The sequence below is a fragment of the Aethalodelphis obliquidens genome, unplaced genomic scaffold (genome assembly GCF_003676395.1).
Source record: "Aethalodelphis obliquidens isolate GAN/ISIS:26980383/991018 unplaced genomic scaffold, ASM367639v1 scaffold35, whole genome shotgun sequence".
Classification (NCBI taxonomy): Eukaryota; Metazoa; Chordata; class Mammalia; order Artiodactyla; family Delphinidae; genus Aethalodelphis; species Aethalodelphis obliquidens.
This window is the reverse complement of record NW_020837979.1, coordinates 5572474-5592763: the sequence shown is the minus strand read 5'-3', so window position 1 is coordinate 5592763 and position 20290 is coordinate 5572474. Positions and strand designations below refer to the sequence as shown.

Genomic DNA, 20290 nt, shown 5'->3' with positions numbered 1-20290 from the left:
CTCAGCCATAAAAAGAAACGAAATTGAGTTATTTGTAGTGAGGTGGATGGACCTAGAGTCTGTCATACAGAGTGAAGTAAGTCAGAAAGAGAAAAACAAATAACATATGCTAATACACATATATGGAACCAAAAAAAAAAAAATGGTTCTGATGAACCTAGGGGCAGGACAAGAGTAAAGACACAGACATAGAGAATGGACTTGAGGACACGGGGAGGAGGAAGGGGAAGCTGGGATGAAGTGAGAGAGTGGCATGGACATATATACACTACCAAATGTAAAACAGATAGCTAGGGGCTTCCCTGGTGGCGCAGTGGTTGAGAGTCCGCCTGCCGATGCAGGGGACACGGGTTCATGCCCCGGTCCGGGAAGATCCCACATGCTGCGGAGCTGCTGGGCCCGTGAGCCATGGCCGCTGAGCCTGCGCGTCCGGAGCCTGTGCTCCTCAACGGGAGAGGCCACAGCAGTGAGAGGCCCACGTACCGCAAAAAAAAGAAAAAAAAAAAAACAGATAGCTAGTAGGACGCAGCCTCAAAGCACAGGGAGATCAGCTCGGTGCTTTGTGACCACCTAGAAGGGTGGGATGGGGAGGGAGGGAGACGTAAGAGGGAGGGGATATGGGGATATATGTACATGTACTGCTGATTCAGTTTGTTATAAAGCAGAAACTAACACACTATTGTAAAGCAATTATACTCCAATAAAGATGTAAAAACTAAATAAATAGAAAATAAAAGAGTGAAATTTTGCCATTTGCAGCAACAAGGATGCTTGGAGGACATTATGCTAAGTCAGACAGTGAAAGACAAATACCATATGATATCACTTATATGTGGAATCTAAAAAATACAACAAACTAGTGAATAAAACAAAAAAGAAGCAGACTCAGAGAACAAACTACTGGTTACCAGTGGGGAGAGGGATAGGGAGAGGGGCAATATAGAAGTAAGGGATTTTAAAAAAGGGTTATTGTGGGATTATATGAAATCATGTGTGTGAAGCTTTTGAAAATTGTAAAGCACTATAGAATTTAAAGAATCTTTCATTCAATTAAAAAAGTTTTTAAAAAATAAAAATGGTTAAGATGGCAAATCTTATGTTATGTGTATTTTACCACCAAGAAAAAGTTTTTTAATGACAAGTAGTGTGCAGATAGCAGTGGTGATTCTGTAACTACATCAAAAACATCCAGCCAGGGCAGCACTTCATGGATAAAGTGTTTTTCAAAGGATGCAAAGGTGAACTTTTACAAAGGCATCAGCTCTGCAGTCACCCAGTGTGAACCACGAAGCCAGAAATCACAGTCAAGCTCAAACACCACAGTTTGAATTTTAGGTAATAAAATCGAACTGCTTTAAATTGGCAAATAATTCAAGCAACGACCTCATAAGTCCCCACGACCAGTATCAATTGGGGGCAAATAACAAAGAATGCTGGCTTACTATCAGTAAGGCACATTTCTTGTGACAAATTGGTACCAAAAATATATCCAGTGCTCCTGAAAAAGTCTTCTACAAAGTAACGTGATATGAAAAAACAACATTTCTTAATGTGCACTAATAAAGCCCTATGCTGAACAGAATTCTATCATGAGGCTACATGTATTGTATTTTCTGAAAGTTTGGGTTTGCTTGGCCACACTGTGCGGCTTGTGGGATCTTCGTTCCCCGACCAGGGATCAAACCCAGGGCCATGGCAGTGCAAGCATGGAGTCCTAACCACTGGACCACCAGGGAATTTCCTGGAAGAATTTTTTTTTTTTTTTTTAATGAAAATCAATTTTGAAATACTTTCTGGAAAAAAAGGGGAAACTGGATCCAGGAATCAAAGCCTACTGCATAAAGGAAATGAATAACCATCATTGCCAATTATTATCTTCTGTCATGATTAACGACATAGGAAAATCTGGATTACGCCACGAGGGAAATTTCAAACTAACACAATGAGGTTAACAAAGCACATGTCCGGAACTTCCCTGGTGGTCCAGTGGGTAAGATTCCATGCTCCCAATGCAGGGGGCCTGGGTTTGATCCCTGGTTGGGGAACTAGATCCCACATGCATGCCACAACTAAGAGTTTGCACGCCTTAACTAAGAAGTCCGTATGCCTCAACTAAAGATCCTACATGCCACAACTAAGACCAGCGCAGCCAAAATAAATAAATATGTTTTAAAAATATACTTATAGGGCTTCCCTGGTGGCACAGTGGTTGAGAGTCCGCCTGCCGATGCAGGGGACACGGATCCGTGCCCCGGTCCGGGAAGATCCCACATGCCGCGGAGCGGCTGGGCCCGTGAGCCATGGCCGCTGAGCCTGCGCGTCCGGAGCCTGTGCTCCGCAACGGGAGAGGCCACAACAGTGAGAGGCCCGCGTACCGCAAAAACAAAACAGAACAAAACAAAAATATACTTATAAAAACAAAAAAAACCAAAACACATGTCCATGAAGGTGGCACACGGGCTGTGGTCCCGTGAGATTAGGGACACCTGTGTATGGAGGTTCCTACCTCTTGGTGATCTGGCTGGGCTCCTGCAGACCTGGGTCCAGGTCAAAGCCCTCATTGTCCAGCAGCCTTCGGAGTGTCACGTCAGCCAGCTGCTCCATGATCTTGAACACCTCATCTAGGTTCAGAAACATGGAGAAGTCCCGCTCCTTATTCTGTGTGGTGATGCGGATGGTATCCGTCAGAAAGACGTTGGATGTCCTCTCCAACTTCTGGATGTCAACCCAAGGGACTATAAGTTTAACTAGAAAAGAAAAAAGGGCAAATACAGATTTTACCCTCAAATGTAACCCAAACTTGAATGCACCAGCAACAGTGCAAAGCTTTTCCTGCAGCTGAAATGCAAATAGCTTTCAAACCAGAGCAGGAAAGAGGAAACACAGGAACTGCTTCACAGCTGTTCGTTAGAACCCAACCCACCGTTCTAACAATTATCTTAAAGATTTAAGTAAAACTTCCCAAGTTGCTGGCTACCGCACACATACAAGGGACATCGTTCTGCCATACCAAGTTAACAACGTGAAAACTTTCCCCCAAACAGTTAAACTTCAATATTTGCAAAATACGCAGATGTTTCTTGATCCACGTAAATTCTGGTTTCAGTAGCAGCATTCATGGCATAAGCTATGAGAAACAGAGGTCAAAAGAGGATTCATGATCTGGTTTAGAGGCACAGGCCTAACATTTAGATGATGTCAAGTGACAGCTGCTCAAATCTTCGAAAACAGAGCACAAGTAGTTTTTACTGAAGTACTATGGTACTAACTGCACAGTTATAATGCTAGTTATAAACTAGCATTCTGTTCTCAGAAGTGTTTCCAGGGCAGTGGTAATTAGGCTAGCGAGCTGATGCAGAGCAAATGGGGAGGGACATACGTAACAAGTCAAAATGATAAATGTTATCAAATATTAGGAATCATTTCTTTTTTCCAAGTTTTATCAACTTAACAAAATCAGGTTTAGTGACGGCGACTGATAAATATCAGAAAATAACTCATTTTCCTTTTCAAGTGAAAATGGGAATGATGAACTGCTTTTATTTCTATCATGTCTCTCCATTTATTTTGCAATAATGTTTTCAGTGCTTTAATCATTTAAAAGTCCACTTTTCTACATTAGGCATGAGAATAAGCTTCTTCAGCTACCTCTAGTTGCTTTTATATCGTTCTTTTCACACACCGACACACTCCATCTATGCTATCAGCTTTCTCGTTAAGCATCTACTTTGTGAAGAGCCCCGCACTTAAGAAGCGCGTTCAAACAGGAATAACAGACGTGTAAACAAAGAAGCAACCAGGGACCTGACAGGACCCAAAACAGATGCAAACAGAGGACAAATTACAAGGGGACCAGGGAAGGCTCCCTGGAGATGAAAAAACGTGAACTGAATTTTAAAGGATGAACGAGAGTTCCCAAATGGGCCTAAGAATGGGGAAGGCCAGGAGAGACAGGGTGTTCATTTTGAGAAGCATTTCAGAAAGCAGAAGAGCAAGGATGGCAAGGGTTAGGTAAGAGCACATCCCAAGGGTGAGGAAGGCTGTGCACACAGGGGGCATGTACTGGGGTGTCTGAGCCCAGGCTGGTGGCACAGGGAAAGACAAGGCGTGACCCCGTGCAGGATGCTGGCCACAGCAGAGTGCAAGAGGAGCCCCGCACACTGGTTCCACGTGAAATATAAACAAACGCAGGAAGAAAAAAATATATACTTAAATATATAAATATAGATACAGCACATACGCCACCCTGCGTGGGCCCTTGAAACGATATTTGTTACGGGAACAAGCTTCAATGGTAATGACTTTGAACGTTCCAATATACAATTGACCCTGTGGCTTCCCTTTTTCAGCCTGGAATCCCATTGCCCAGAACGATGACAGTGGGTGGAAAAATGATTGAGAAGTGACTCCCTGCCTGGATCTCAGGGGGTCCCACGTGAGGAACCCCCTTCTAGGAACAACTGCTAGTCTCCCAGGAGCAGTGGTGACCTTCAGGCCTGGGAATTCTCTAAATGGCCCCCCTGGATTCAGAAGCACAACCTGTCCCATTCCTTTAGAACTCCTGGGCCATCAGTTACAACACTGTTTTCAAAGTAATAGACAATATAGTAGCAAAAACCCTTCCGTACGGTTTTTGCATGAAGGGAGCTACACAGAAAGGATCCTTAAGGCAGGACAAGAAATGAACTCCCGCAAAACCAAACCTCCTTAGATTGGGACTGACATGTACACACTCCAATATATAAAATGGATAACTAATAAGGACCTACTGTATAGCACAGGGAACTCTACTCAATACTCTGCAATGACCTCCATGCGAAAAGAATCTAAAAAGGAGGGGATATATGTATATGTATAACTGATTCACTTTGCTGTAGAGCAGAAACTAGCACAACATTGTAAATCAACTATACTCCAATAAAAATTTTAAAAAGAAAATCAAACCTGCTTCGTGGTCGTCGTGTATGTAATACAATATGATTGTCTGCAGAGGGCATTTGGAAATTAATCGTGTGTGACCTGTTATGTCTCAACCACTTATTTAAATCTTTTGTCATCTAACTAGTCACATAACGAGTGGTCTCGGGACCAGCGCTGAGCATCCCAGGGGCCAGGTCCACCTGGGAGGGACCCAATCGCCCCTCACTTACGCTCCTTGCCCAGGAAGAAGGAATAGAAGCAGAGGTGGTTGATGCTGAGATAGAGCCAGCCTTGACGGGGCACCCTGCCCTTCCAGCAGCAGCACGAGTAATAGGTGACCAGCTTCTCGGCCTCCGGGAAGTTGAACCTGGCCTCGAACTTCACCAGGGCCTCTCGGAACTTCTCAGGCTCCTCCTCCTGTTCGGCCAGCCTGCTGCTTGTCTCCTCGGCGATCAGAGCCTGACGCACAGAGAGAAGGGTCCCCGGGTCAGGAGACGGGCAAGGACAACCGCGCATGCGCAGCCGGGGAGCCGGCCCCGCTCAGACAGACCCACAGGGTGGATAAGGACCCCGTGCACCCCCCAGAAACACGTCCCCGTGGGGAGAAAGCAAGCTGGGGGGGAACCCCAGCACCAGTCTCTCTCTTGGCCGCTCTCCAGCCATCAGGCTTTGGAAATCTCTGACTCCCAAGCTCCAGTTCTCAAACATGTTACTATTTTATAATCTCTCCCTGCTCCTGCCTCCAGAGACACGAGTCAGAGAGAGTCAAGTGACTGTCCCGGGTGTGTGAACTCAATGCATCAACCCTGAAGAACCACCCAAGCTGGAGTTTAAAAGTTGGTCTTTTTACAGAAATGAACCCATCTACGAAACAGAAACAGAATCATGGACGTAGAGAACAGACTGGGGGATGGCAAGGGGGAGGAGGGTGGGAGAGGGATGGAGAGGGAGTTTGGGGTTAGCAGATGAAAACCATTACATATAGGATGGATAAACAACAAGGTCCTACTGGAGGGCACAGGGAACTACATGTTCAATATCCGTGATACACCATAATGGAAAAGAATATTTTTTAAAAATGTACATATAACTGAATCATTTTGCCGTACAGCAGAAATTAACACAACATTCTAAATCAACTATACTTCAATAAAAATATGTAAATAAATAAGCATTGGTCTTTAAAAAAAAACAACTCACGAATGTCTTCCTCATTGGGTTCAAAAACTGGGTGTAAAGCCAATAATGCCTGCCTGTGTGACACCTGATACATTCCACCACCACTATATCACCTCTAGTCTTCTAAGGTAGAAAAGGGGCAGGGGGGCTGAGGTTCCTGAGGTTGTCAATACCTCCAGAGCACCTCAGTATACGGGGAGGCAAGATGGGAAAGAAGAATCTGAATCTACAATTGTTTTGCTGATGACAAACAATAGTGAGGATCCTCTCTAAATCTGGGGCGAGGGGGTAGACGTGCCTAGAATGTAAGCTGTGGCCTGATCCTAAGGGTGACAGCACACTGACAGTATCAGAATTCTGATTCCCGTTCCTGAGAGCTCACTGTACATTTTTTTTCCACCCAGAATTTCTTCTCTTCAAGAACTCCCCGGCCTCAGGCCTTACATATGCTACTCGATTTTAAAAATACACTGTAATTCTATCTTTTTATTTATTTTTATTAGCACCTTCCTTCCTTTCTATTCTTGTATGGGTGGTTTCACAAAAGGCTAATAAGATAAGGCCACTTTTGGGGGAACTGCTGCCCAACCTGCATTGCACAAGCGGTTTTAGAAAATATCCTGGGCATTACCATTAAAATAAAAATGTAATTTAAAGTTACTTTAAAAGTCAATCTGAAATTTCAAGTGATTTGCATTTCCCTCATTATGTTTTTCTTTCTTTTCCAAATTTTATTTAACAAGACATTATAAAATATAAATGTTATAATTGAGAGGTATTTTTTTAAAGCGTGTCTAATATATAATAAATGCTCTGCACCTTGAAACGTGAAGGGGATTTTTTCTTTTTAATTTTTATCTCATTTTTTCACTGCACCACACAGCATGTGGGATCTGAGTTCCCCAACCATGGATCTAACTCGCACCCCCTGCATTGGAAGCACGCAGTCTTAACCACTGGACCGCCAGGGAAGTCCCTGAAGGGGATTTTTTAAGAAGCCTCTACAGCAAACAGTCACGGCTCCAGACGAGGGCGGCCACACAGACTGCTGGCTTCCTTGTCTGCTGGGTCTGGTTACAACACAGCTCAAAGCAGAGGGATTCCTTTCCTGGTGGTGCAGTGGTTGAGAATCCACCTGCCGATGCAGGGGACGCGGGTTCGTGCCCTGGTCCAGGAAGAGCCCACATGCCGCGGAGTGGCTGGGCCCGTGAGCCATGGCCGCTGAGCCTGTGCGTCCGGAGCCTGTGCTCCGCAACGGGAGAGGCCACAACAGTGAGAAGCCCGCGTACCGCAAAACAAAAACAAAAACAAAAACCCTCCATAGAGCTGTCGATGGTCAGGTTTTGAGTAGGAAAGCCCCAATCCCAAGATCCTTCAAATCTGCCCAGGGCAAAGGGAGAACCAACACCACATGGTGGCCCCAAAGGCTCGACCAGCCTCCGACCAGCCAGACCCCTCAATCCCCGGCCCCTGCTCCAGGCCAGCAGCCTCCCCGGGAAATAGAAGGCATGTTCACCATGAAGTGTTAAGGGATCAGAATACGCCACCCCATAATATGCCACTCTGGCATAAGAATTATTTTGAGCTAAAGACACTTGACTAACAGCAGATGCCAGAAAAGCTCTCTGCCCTCCCCCGCTATTTACCTAAAAACAGGACACGAATCCCCATTTCTAAAGGTGTCTCCCAGTCCTGTGCCAGAAAGAGGAGAGCAGCTCTTAGACTCTGAACCACCAGAGACAACTCTGGACTCTGACCAACTCCAGAGGCACCAGCAGGAACCTACAGGATGAACCCGACTGGAGCAGTCAGTCTCACTCCAGTACCCGGTGTCCGGCAGTTTGCTGCCCTAAAAGGCCGCACTCCTGTTCCTCTGACTCCTCACTTCTCTACAGATGCACTGTTCTTCGTTACGATGCTGCCCAAGCCCCAGGTCCTAAGCACCCCTTTGAGTGACTCATCACAGAGTTTCTCCTACCTGTCTGTGGGCCGCAGAGGCTGATAAACTGTTTTTCTCATTAATCTGTCTTCTGTCAGTTTAATTTCCAGGCCCCTGGCACAGAACCTAAGAGGGTAAAGGAAAAGTTTTTCCCTCCCCTACAGAAGCTTTCTAAAAGCCACTGCAGCAGAAATGCATTTCCTCGTTCCCAACTAAGAGGAGAAACACCTAAATCAAAGGACCGCCACAACCCATGTGAGACCAAGAAAAGGGGTCAACGTGAAAAATAACTGTGAACCGGGTATTTCTGTTGCTAAGCCCCAGTGCAGCCTGACCCAAGGAACCAAGTTGGACCAGGCTGTGGTGGTAACACATGAGATGGACGAGACCCGCCAGGGCTTGCGCCCACCTGCTAATCCCCACCAGACAACACTGTCATTCCACCTGGACTCAGAAGACTGGTCTTCTACCTGATCCCACAAGTATCCCCAATCCCCAAATGAAAAAGGTGCTCTTGTTTTGTCCTTTCAAATTTGAGAATTCACTCTAAGACCCTTTACTAAAAGCCAAAGCACATGGGGTGCTGGAAAGGCACACTTTTGGGAAGAAAAAAACAACACTCTGGGATGAAAACTGTATTACAGGCTAATGTGTTAAAGTGTTTAGTAAGACAGTTAAATTTAGAATGAGAAACCGTCTCTCCCTGAGAGGGTTTTTTTTTTTTTTTTGATAAAACATTTTATTTATTTATTTTTTTTAACATCTTTATTGGGGTATAATTGCTTTACAATGGTGTGTTAGTTTCTGGGCAGTCTACCTGAAAAAGAATTCAGAATAATGATAGCAAGGATGATCCAAAATCTTGGAAATAGAATGGACAAAATGCAAGAAACATTTAACAAGGACCTAGAAGAACTAAAGATGAAACAAACAACGATGAACAACACTGAGAGGGTTTTTAAAGCACTGGTTACCAATCATGCTTTTGCAGTGAGACCTGTTAACATAAGACATAGCTCACAGCAGGTATGGAGAGAGACCTCCCCAAATAGTCCTCTCTTTTCTCAAAACTTATTTTGTTTTAATTCTTCACTTAACATATTTTAAGAATAAATATCCACTTTCAGAAGGAGGCAAGTGCTAGGTCCAACAAAACAAAAGACGGAGAAGGTGTCACAGCTGCAAACAAAGTTGGGAGTAACTAGCTTCAGGGGTCAAATAACATTGTTGCTGTGCAAAAACACGAATCTTAGCATTTTTTCTTTTTCCCTGAGATTAAAAAAGGACCTTCACTTCTGTAAAGGGTAACGAAACCTCAGGCCTGAGAATGAGGCTTTTGTTGGGTTTTTTTTGTTTTTTTTTTTTTCGGGTGAATTTTGTCAGACCGACTCTGCAAAATTTGACTGATGACAAGTCAAACTCATTTTGCTTTAGGTAGTAAGCCAAGCAGTTCAATTACCACGGAGAACACTGTTAAGGGAGAAGAATATGATTAAAAATGCTGTAGCGTCTAGAAGGCTGTAAGGACGTGATAAGAAAGATGGGGAAACGGGGAGAAACATCACAGTCCAGGGACCTACCTTCACCTTCCCTTTGACAAAACTGGCAATGTCATCTTTATTATCAAAGATGGACAAGGTGTGGAGGAGATTTTGCTCCAGCCAGTCCCAGTGCTGGTTTATTTCCTCTAACGTGGCACCTGGGTTAGAACAGAAAAAGACACAGAGATTAAGAGACAAAAGCAATTCTTAGAATATGAACTCACTTTCCAAATACGAGTCCTGCATTTATGTTATTAAAACGTTCCGGCTTCTCACATCCCAGTTTGCTGGCTGACAAGGCAGGCACCCTCCACTGGGGCCCTGGTCCCAGTCACCGCAGCACTGGGGTTTGGGAACACCCATCCCTCTGCCACACGGATGGACCAGCCAACCAGACGAGTCATCCCCGGGACCTCTCTGTGGGCGTCCTACCAGTCTCACTAACGCGTGGAATTCTGACCACCTCCACTCAAGTGACAGAAACATCTATAATTATACAGCCATTCCAGGGGAAACAAGCCCCAGGGTGACCAATTCTGAACATTCTCATAGAATTTACCCCGTAAGAATGAGGGTCCCTCAAAAGGAACCTCAGCCCAAGTTCACAGAGAGAAGACCTCTTGAGATGGCTCTGCCAGTGGCCCAAGGGCATTGCCACTAGGACATTTCCAGGTTTATCAATCTGTACTTCATATCTTTTATTTAAAAAGCCCTTAAAACAGATATAAAAAGAGGTTTTATTGTACATGTTAAAACAAAACCACAGAAACATTAAATCGTACCTAGTAAATTAATTTCTTTCAAAGGCAACTAAAAACACAATCAACCTATTAGTGAAGCATTAAGCAACATTGTTACCAAAAAGCTTAGACATCTTAGTTGTCATTATTTCCTCCTAGACCTCCCCACTGGACGTGGGCACCTTGGCACGGGGACCGTGCCAGCTCCAAGTGGTGGGACAGAGGTTTGATCAAGTCCATGACTTGAAGCAAGCACGGTCCTGCACAAGAAGAGGCATGTGTACATCGGGTATGTCTAGTGTGGAAATAGGTGAACGCCTGGCTAGGAGGGCCGGGTTTCCCAAGTGGGAAGCCGAAGATACCCTAACCTCAAAGGGCTGGCAGACAAGCAACAGTGCAGAATAATCTAGCCAACGTGAGAGGCATAACGACCAACAGAGTCATGTACCACTTACGGAGAAGCCAGACATGCATTATGCTACCTCTGAGCTTTCTCTCTCTCTGTTACCTGCAGCATTGCTCTCCCCAGAGTGTGAACGTATGTGAGGACCTTATAAATACCCCCCACATAGAAATGCCAGAGAACTCACCTTGGACCTGTGGATTTGGGGTGAGTATGGAGAACATCTGTACTAGGACTATTGTTCTGATGGGCACTTTGGGAAGGAGTAAAAAGAAGAATCTAAGAGAACTCTCATTTTTCCCCATAAGGAAAAATGAGAGTTTAAACCAATCGTATTTATTTCCCTGTATTCTCCCATTTTTAGGTATGGCATTGCCAAAGCAATGTCCTTTGGTCATCACTAGAGCAGACTTCTCGTCCTTCTGATAAGGGCACTAATCCCATCAGGGTGGCCCCACCCTCATGACCTCATCTGAACCTAATCACCTCCCAAAGGTCCCACCTCCAAATACCACCACACTGGGGGTGAGGGCTTCAACATTTGAATTTGGGGAGTTGAGGGGGACACCATTCAGTCCATAACAACCAGTGACCCTACCCAGCTCTCCATGAGTCCTACCTCCCGTCTTGCTCTTTTGGGATCATAAACCCAAGACACAACCCACTTGGGGTAAGTGGCCACGAACTCTATCTACTTCCCATCCACCTAGGAGGTCCCTGCAGTCTCAGGAAGCCCCTGGCCCTTCAGGCTCCCTACCCCTCTTATGGGAGGGAGAGATCATTTTGAAACAACAGCCTCACACCACAAGTTTCCAGGCTCCACAGCAGGGCTCTCTTGAAATTTCCAAACAATGTCCCCCTGAACTGAGGACCCACACCGTCTGCTCCTCACATTCAGCACTGATGTGGCTGAGGTGGGCATCTAATTTACCTGCCTCTGGCTTAATTCTCCTTGCACGTTCAGTGTCCTCGGGTGGCAGCTACCTAAGTGTCAGTCACCAGGACACCCCCTAAATCTCGTTGGTCAGCAATGGTTTCTTTGCAGGGTGGGTGGAGGGACAGCACATCACACGATTCATCTCAGGAGAGAGTCTCTGGGCCACTGAAGCCAATAAATTTGCACAGGCTCCTTGGGGTGGGCAGCTCTCTGCTCTTCTCTGGCACTTTAAGGTTTCCTCTCTCTAGATCTTTTTTTTTTAATTTAACTTTTATTTTATATTGGAGTATAGTTGATTTACAATGTTGCGTTAGTTTCAGGTATACAGCAAAGGGACTCAGTTATACATATACATATATCCATTCTTTTTCAGATTCTTTTCTCATATAGGTTATACAGAGTATTTAGTAGAGTTCCCTGTGCTGTACAGTAGGTCCTTGTTGATTATCTATTTTATATATAGTAGTGTGTATATGTTAATCCCAAACTCCTAATTTATCCCTCCCCCATCCATAGACCATTATCCTTTATTATGCATCATAATGAAACCAACTGGTCAGAATTTTTTTTTAAAAAAAAAGGGCAAGGAATACATGGAAAAAAGAATATCTGTACTGGCCTTCAATCTTTTGCCATATGTTTTCATATACTTCCTAATTTACCAAAAAAAAAAAAAAAAGACTTGGAGGAGTGGGGAGGAACAGAGAGGGGACAGGACTCACTCTGTGACCTTTCTGTCCCAGGCGTGGTCTCACTGATGTGAAATGAAGGCTGAGTGAGGAAGGGGGCCTCAGATACATCTCCAAGGTCACTTGTATCCAGTAAAAGGCAAACCAGGGTGTGAAGCTCATTCTCTATGACCTTGAAGTGCCCTGGGGTCCTCCCATAGAAGCTGCATTTCAATTTTCAAGTAACACTTACATAATCCAGTCCAGTAGTTCAGTCCAGTAGTTCCTAGGGCTTGACACTAAAAAAGCTACTTTGTGCTTGCACGTAGAGCACGCACTCTCCCCGCCATCACATTTTCCTGAGGGTGTCTTCCTGGATGACATGAGACAGCTTTTCACTGATCCTGTTCCTAAGCTCACAGGGCCAACAGTTAGCTGTGAAACCACGTGTGTCTTCTCCACCTGCTAACTACAGACGCTGTGAATAAAATTCCAACCGAGCCCCACCACAGTATATCATGTGGAATTAAGACCTGAGGTCACGTCATCCAAAAATTTGACTTTTATCCTTTAAGAAATTCTTCTACCTCCTGGGGAGAAGCCTTAAAATAGGGGAAAACTAATCTAGAACAAAAGTAAGCTCACACCTTGAGAGAGAAAATCAACACACGTGTAAAATCGATCACTGAGCCGCAGTTAGGGGAGGTTGTAATGAAACCCGTCACCCTGTCCTGAATCTGACACGGCTGTGTGCCTCTCCCAGCAAAGACAATCACCGTGATGGAACTTTCCCACTCGACTGTCTTCTACTTCCTACGAAAGTTGCCAAATGGCAGGGAAATTTTCCGAACTATAATTTCCTCTGCAGGGAAGTCTTATGATGGGCTTCAAAAATACCATGAATCAGGGCAAGCAGACTGCACACCAATGACTCAAAGGACTAGAAAGGAAAGTCACGTAACATATGTGACACATTGAAGCTCTGAACCCACATGGCAGCCATGTTTCTCAGCTACATGAAGTAGCCCACCAGGAAACAGCTGTTTTTTAAAAAATGAAATATTTAGAAAATACATGCCACTTTATAAGGGCAATGACTGACTCATGAAATATTTGTTAGAATTATGCACACACTCAAATATATTTCTGTCTGTGGGTCACGGTCAAAATGTTTGAAAGCCACATTACAGACATATAAGTGGTGAAAAATGTAAAGAGGAGAAAATAAGAAAGTGAGAATTTGTCATCCACTGAAGGGACAGAATGATAAAAAGGCTACACATTGCCTCAACACTACAGCAGTATTCCCACTGCTTCTGCTGTGGGCGTTCCAAAGCCAAGATGGAGGAGAACTGTTATGGCCTGAGTTGGGTCCCCCCAAATTCATATGATGAAGCCCTAACCCCCAACGTGACCACATTTGAAGATTAGGGCCTCTAAGGAAGTAACTAAGGTTAAATTAGGTCATGGGGCAGGGATCATTATAAGGACTGGTGTCCCTGTAAGAAGAGGAAGAAACACCAGGGATGCATCGTGTGAGGACCCAGCAAGAGGGCAGCCGTCTGCACACCAAGGAGAGAGGCCTCAGGAGAAAGCAACCCTGCTGGCACCTTGATCTTAGACTTCCAGACTCCAGAACTGTGAGAAGATAAATTTCTGTTCTTTAAGCCATCTAGTCTGCTGTACTTTGTTAAGGCAGCCCTAGCAGGTTAATACAGCTTTCTAAAACCAAAATGTATAGCCTTACTGTGGATTGTAACAGAAGCCCAATTAGCAAAATTACATCGATACTTTGTTTCATTAAGGCCCCTAATTTTTGCTGGAAAAGACTTCTCTCTTTTCTACGAAAATTCAAGTTCGGTGGATCTTACACATTACCCACACAAGAAGTCAAAAATCAAATCTGTAAATGGCAATGCAAGACTAAAATACAGTATTAGAAACATCAGTTATGACCACAAGACAAACCACACTGCTGGATTTATAATAACCAACTTGATGGTCTAAGAAAGAACTGCACCAGAGATGCAGGCACAGGACACTTTCTGAAGCCAGGCATCTTGTTAGGTATGTTGTACACTTAACCTTGTTCATCTTCATGAAAAGCATCACAAGATAGGTATTGTTATTTCCACCTCCTAGGTGAGAAATCTAAAGTGCAGACAAGAGCCTACCTTGAGGCCTGTTCTTCTGGCTCTTTCTGTAACGCACGGTGGAGACTGGAGCCCGGGGAGTAGGGTGGGGCGGGGGGGCAGCTCCCAACAGCTGAGTCACTTTGAAACTCACACACAGTATTTATTATCTTAGGTTTGCCCCAGAGGTATTTTCAGGAAATAAAACAAGCATCTCATTGTCTATACTTAAGCTTCTGCACAGAAAACAGTCATACATAACTTGATCCCAGCTTCAGTTTTAAAAAGCAACTGTTTCTTTCTGCATAGTAAATATCCAATTGAATTAAGTATCTTCTCCAGATACCTAGATCCTACTTTACAATGACATGGGCATTGCATGTGCATCCTTCAGATCTGTTCCTTTGCAATAGTCAACGTTTCTCTACTGTCCAAACACTAAAAGGCTTCTGTCTAAATGCCTGGACTAAAAGCCACACAGACCACAAAAGGACTAATTAAAAGTTTAACAGTCAAGGCAGTGTCATTCCTAAATTCCACTCAACACTCATCCTACACAGAGAAACACTGAGGCAAAGAATCTAGTAAAAATTACAAATGACAGGGGAAAGGGTTGGACCAAAGCTTTAATTTTCAGAAATCTCGCATTCTTCAAGTGGATACTCTTAACATCTAATCTATATTGTCTGAAGCAGTATCTTTACAGGAACATGTAAAAGTTGAATATCAACATCACATCATCATGCTTTTTTTTAAAACCTGTGTATACTTCTCACTATATAGCTTAAGAAAATAAGTTCTAAAGCTTTCTTTTTACATAATTTATCCTTTTTTGCCTTCAAATTAGAATGAGTCCCTAAAATTATTTGCGGTAAGTGAAAAACAAACTCAACTTCCTTGACACTGAAAGTAAAATAGATTTTTAATTTATAATTGAAATAGTCATTAAAATGTCCTTGTTCTAGTGCCATTAGAAACACTTCTCAGAAATAGAAGCAGGGATGGTAGCAGAGATGTAGGAAAGTTTGACCTACGTAAACAAAACAAAAATCAATCAATAGAAACAGAATCAGATATGAAGCAGATAAAAAGACAAAGACATACAACAGCTGTTATAAATATACTCCATGTGTTCAAAAAGTGGAGGAAAGCAAGAGGATGGTGAGGAACTAAATGGAAGACATTAAAAAAATTCCAAATCAAACTTTTAGGGATGAAAAACAGTGTCTGAAATCAAAAATATACTGATACAATTAAAAGGAAATTGGACATTGCAGAGAAAAGGGCACTTGATAGCGACAAAAACTCTGAAATGAAAAACAGAAGAAACAGGATGAACAAAACAGAAAGGACAGAGCATCAGTGAACTGTGGGACAATAACAAGCAGCTTGAATCTGTGTAACTGAGGTCCCAGGAAAAGCAGGGTAGGGGAACCAGAGAGCAGAAAAAAAAATGTTGTTTAAGTATATGTGCTACCAAAGTGAGAACAGAAAAAAATTTTTTTGAAGAAATAATGGTTGAAATTGTTTTCAAGTTTGATGAACACTATAAACCCACAGATTCAAGATTCTCAACGAACACCAAGTAGAAAAACCTTTAAAGAAAATCACACCATAAGCAAACTAGTGAAAACCAGTGATAAAGAAGGAAAAAAACCACAATATTTACAGTGGAACAAAGATAAGAATGATAGTAGACTTCCTATCAGAAACGATGCAAGCCAGAAGACATGGAACAACAGTTATTTACAAGTAATTGAAGAAAACATGAGTGGATTCCTGAGTAGCTCAGGAATGAGAAAACCTTCCAACCATAACTCAAAATCACAAAGTATAAAAGAGGGGCATGCTAAATCCCACTACATGACAAACTGGGGAAAGATTTTGTAATTTCACACCTCAAATAAAGGGCTAAAATTCCTAATATACAGACAGCACCTAAAAATTGAGGAGAAAAAAGAAGCACCCAATAAAAAACTAGGCAAATGACAGTAATAAAGAGTTTCTGAAGATGGTCCTTAAACATGAAAGATGTTCAACTTCCTCAAAACAAAAGGAATGCAAATTAAAACTATGGAAATACACCATGTCTTACCTATCAGGTTGGCAAAAATCCAAAAATTTGACAATAGGTCTGATGACAAGTCTGGGAAAACAGGCATTTTCATCCATTGCTGATTGGAACTTTAAAAAATAATACAATGCCAATGGAGAGAAGGGAATTTAATAATATCTAATTAACACTTTGAGGCAACAATCCCACTTCTAGGAATCTACCAGGTTATTCATTGGGGCATTTTTGTCATGGTAAAGTCTGAAAACAACAGAAATACCCATCAGTATAGAATAGGTTAAATAAACTATGGTACTTCCGGGCAATGAAAGAAAAAAAACGAAAGAGCGGGAGAAAGAAAAAAAGAAGGAGGAAGAATATCTCTCCTCTCTGATGTGGAATGACTTCCAGGATATGCTGATACATAAAAAAGGCAAGGCATAGAGCAGAATATATGTGACCTTTGTGAAAAAGAAAGTGGGCGTGGGGGGGGAAGGATGGCTTCTCTACAAATATTTTGTTTTTATAGATTTTATAAATTTGATTAATCATGAAAGTGTTTTGTATTTTTTGAGTCAAATCAATAAGGGAAAAAATATCCTTAACAATTAAAAATTAACTTTATTAGGTTATTAAAATAATTACCAACATAATTACAAAGAGAAAATGACTGTTTTAAACAGTGTTTTGACTATACCTCCATAGTTAAATATATTCTAAGGCCAAATAGAGCTGCAAAAACTTTACTCTCTTTCACTACTCGTTCTTTTTTTACATCATTTTTTTTTTAATCTTTTGCCTGCACCACACATCATGGGGGACCTTAGTTCCCCAACCAGGGATCGAACCCAAGCCCCCCTGCATTGGAAGCACGGAGCGTTAACCACTGGACCACCAGGGAAGTCCACTACTCTTACTCTTAATAGCAGTATTGATATTATTTAGAGACAATATGTTTGCGTGCATGTACAATAGAGAACAATTATGTGAATATTGTTAGAAACCAAGATCGTCAGTGAGTAAGAGGAGATAAACAAATATAATATCAAAGTTAAATTATAACTACGTAGTTTTACAGCCGAATTAGAAAGCTAAGTATGAACTCATGATTTATTTTTCTTTTTCATACCTCTTTTTTCTTTTCTTTCACATACTTCTTAGCTCATACCTATTGGAAGAGCCTTAGAGGCAATGACAGCCCAGTAACAATGAGCAACCCCACACCCCAGACTGTGGTCCCTAAATACCATGACCCACACAAAGGAACCAGGGCTACTTGGAGGAATGGCTGATTCCAGACAGGAGGCAGGAAGCGCACAAGATGAGCACTTAGCATCTTATTGGCCGAGAGCAAGGAATCACTCAAAGATGAATGAAAGTGAGACAAAGTCACAGAAGGCACAGGGAGGGAGGGATTCTTGTAGGCAGAAGGTGGCATGACCTGAGTATCAAAAAGGACAGCAATTAACTGAAACACAGTGAACGTATAAACACCCCGGCCTTAGAGTGTTCACTGTACAATCCTTTCAACTTCTCTGCATGTTTGGAAAATTTCATAATAAAGTGTTGGGAGTGGGGAACAGGGACTCTGAAATGATACTGAAAAGGGAGGGAGGAAGTAAAAGAGAAAAGAAAACTAAAACAAGACCAAAAATAACTCACTTGTCACCACTGCAGACAACCAGGGCACCAACTACTTACGTAAACCACAGGCAACTAAAAGGCAAAAGCGAGCATTCTTTCCCTCCCTTTCCTAAATGTTCTCAGGGTGACCAGACAGCCCTAGGTGATAAGGTAAAGTTCTTTACAGACAAGCTCAAGGTGACAGCTGTGAAAGTACTTATCAAATTAGAAAATCACCACTTTGCAGTATGTAGAGAAAAATTATTCAGGCAATATCAAAATGGGTAAAACCATTAGATGAAAGGTTGACAGGGGGAGAATGCAATGGAAGCTGTCACCTGAGCTTATCAACTAATATAAGCATCACTAAGAGTCAGACACCAGAGGATACATGACCCCCAGGCAGGATACAGGCCAACCACCTGTTCAGTATTCTTCTTTACAAACCTGGATTCAACTGAACCTTTGTCATTACTGTCCAGTTTTCAGGAAATATGAGGAACCAAGTAATGGGTGAGATGATACCTTGAGGAAGGAAACAGACAAGTGTACCAGCGGGACATTCTGACCCGCTTTCTTCACCAAGTCAATGACTTGGGGGAAAACAGTAGGGTGGGAGTGGAAGGATGGAGACTTTCTTGACTAAAAAAGACATAAGCCACACACAATCAAATTAGTGGTGTGTTTCTGGTTGAACGTGGATGAAAACAACCAGGTCCATGAAGGATCTTGAAGCAGCCAGAAGCCCATGTCTGCACCAAGTGCAAGTGACAGCAAGGAGGCCGGTTACCTCTAGCAGTTTAATGATGCTACTGCAGTGACAAAGAACGGCCCTGGATTCAGAGATGTTCACTAAAATATGTAGGGGCGAAATATCATAATTTCTAGGATTTGCTTTAAAATACATTAGTGGGGGAAAAAAGACTCAGAGAGTAAGAGATAAAGCAAGGTGGGCAAAACCTTGATCCTAACGTACCTGCGTAAGGACCCAGGAGGATTTCATTACACCGTCCTCACTACTTTGAGGTACGTTTGAAAATTTTCATAGTGAAAATAATTTTTTAATGTTCTTAACGGAAAAGGCATGGCAGAATACTTAAATAGACATTTCTCCAAAGAAGACATACAGAAGGCCAACAGGCACATGAAAAGATGCTCACCATTGCTAACTATTAGAGAAATGCAAATGAAAACTACAACGAGGTACCACCTCACACTGGTCAGAATGGACATCATCAAAAAGTCTACAAATAATAATGCTGGAGAGAGTGTGGAAAAAAGGGAACCGTCCTACATTGTTGGCGGAAATGTAAATTGGTGCAGCCACTATGGAAAACAGTATAGAGGTTCCTTAAAAAACTAAAAGAACTACCATACGACCCAGCAATCCCACTCCTGGGCATATATCCAGAGAAAACCATAATCCAAAAAGATGCATGCACCCCTATGTTCACAGCAGCACTACTTACAATAGCCAAGACATGGAAACAACCTAAGCATCCACCAACAGATGAATGGATAAAGAAGATGTGGTGTGTATACATGATGGAATACTACTCAGCCATAAAAAAGAATGAAATGATACCATTTGCAGCAGCATGGGTGGATCTAGAGATTATCATACTAAATGCAGTAAGCCATACAAAGACAAATATATGATATTGCTTACATGTGGAATCTAAAAAAATGATACAAATGAACTTATTTACAAAACAGAAACAGACTCACAGACATAGAAAACAAACTTACAGTTACCAAAAGGGGAACGGGGGGGGGGGAGGTAAATTAGGAATTTGGGATTAGTAGATACACACTACTATGTATAAAACAGATAAGCAACAAGGACCTACTGTACAGCACAGGGAACTATATTCAATATCTTGTAATAACCTATAATGGAAAAGAATCTGAAAAAGAATATATATATATATGTATTAACTGAATTACTCTGCTGTACACCCGAATCCCTGTAAATCAACTATACTTCGATTTTTTTAAAAAGGCATAAACCTGGATAATTAACCTCCACCTATGTGAACATGTTGTAAAGTCAGAAGTGAAAGCAGGATAAGAACATGGGGCAGAGAATTTCACACTCCCTGAATTTCCTTCTTATTTTTAGTTTTTTTTTTTTTTTTTTTTTTTTTTTTTTTTT

General features: G+C 42.5%; 1 protein-coding gene across 10 annotated transcripts in view; it reads right to left on the bottom strand.

Moving 5' to 3' along the window:
- The window catches only part of TBC1D8 (TBC1 domain family member 8), a 121880-nt gene that overhangs the window by 44808 nt on the left and 56782 nt on the right, over window positions 1-20290 (bottom strand). For 8 of the 10 annotated variants that reach the window (XM_027128789.1, XM_027128791.1, XM_027128792.1 and 5 more), the window contains 3 exons: window positions 9619-9737; window positions 5151-5379; window positions 2507-2747 (listed from right to left, as the gene is read on the bottom strand). In XM_027128789.1, the coding sequence (XP_026984590.1) occupies window positions 2507-2747; window positions 5151-5379; window positions 9619-9737 (589 nt within the window). The other 2 variants (XM_027128795.1, XM_027128796.1) reach the window with 2 other exon arrangements.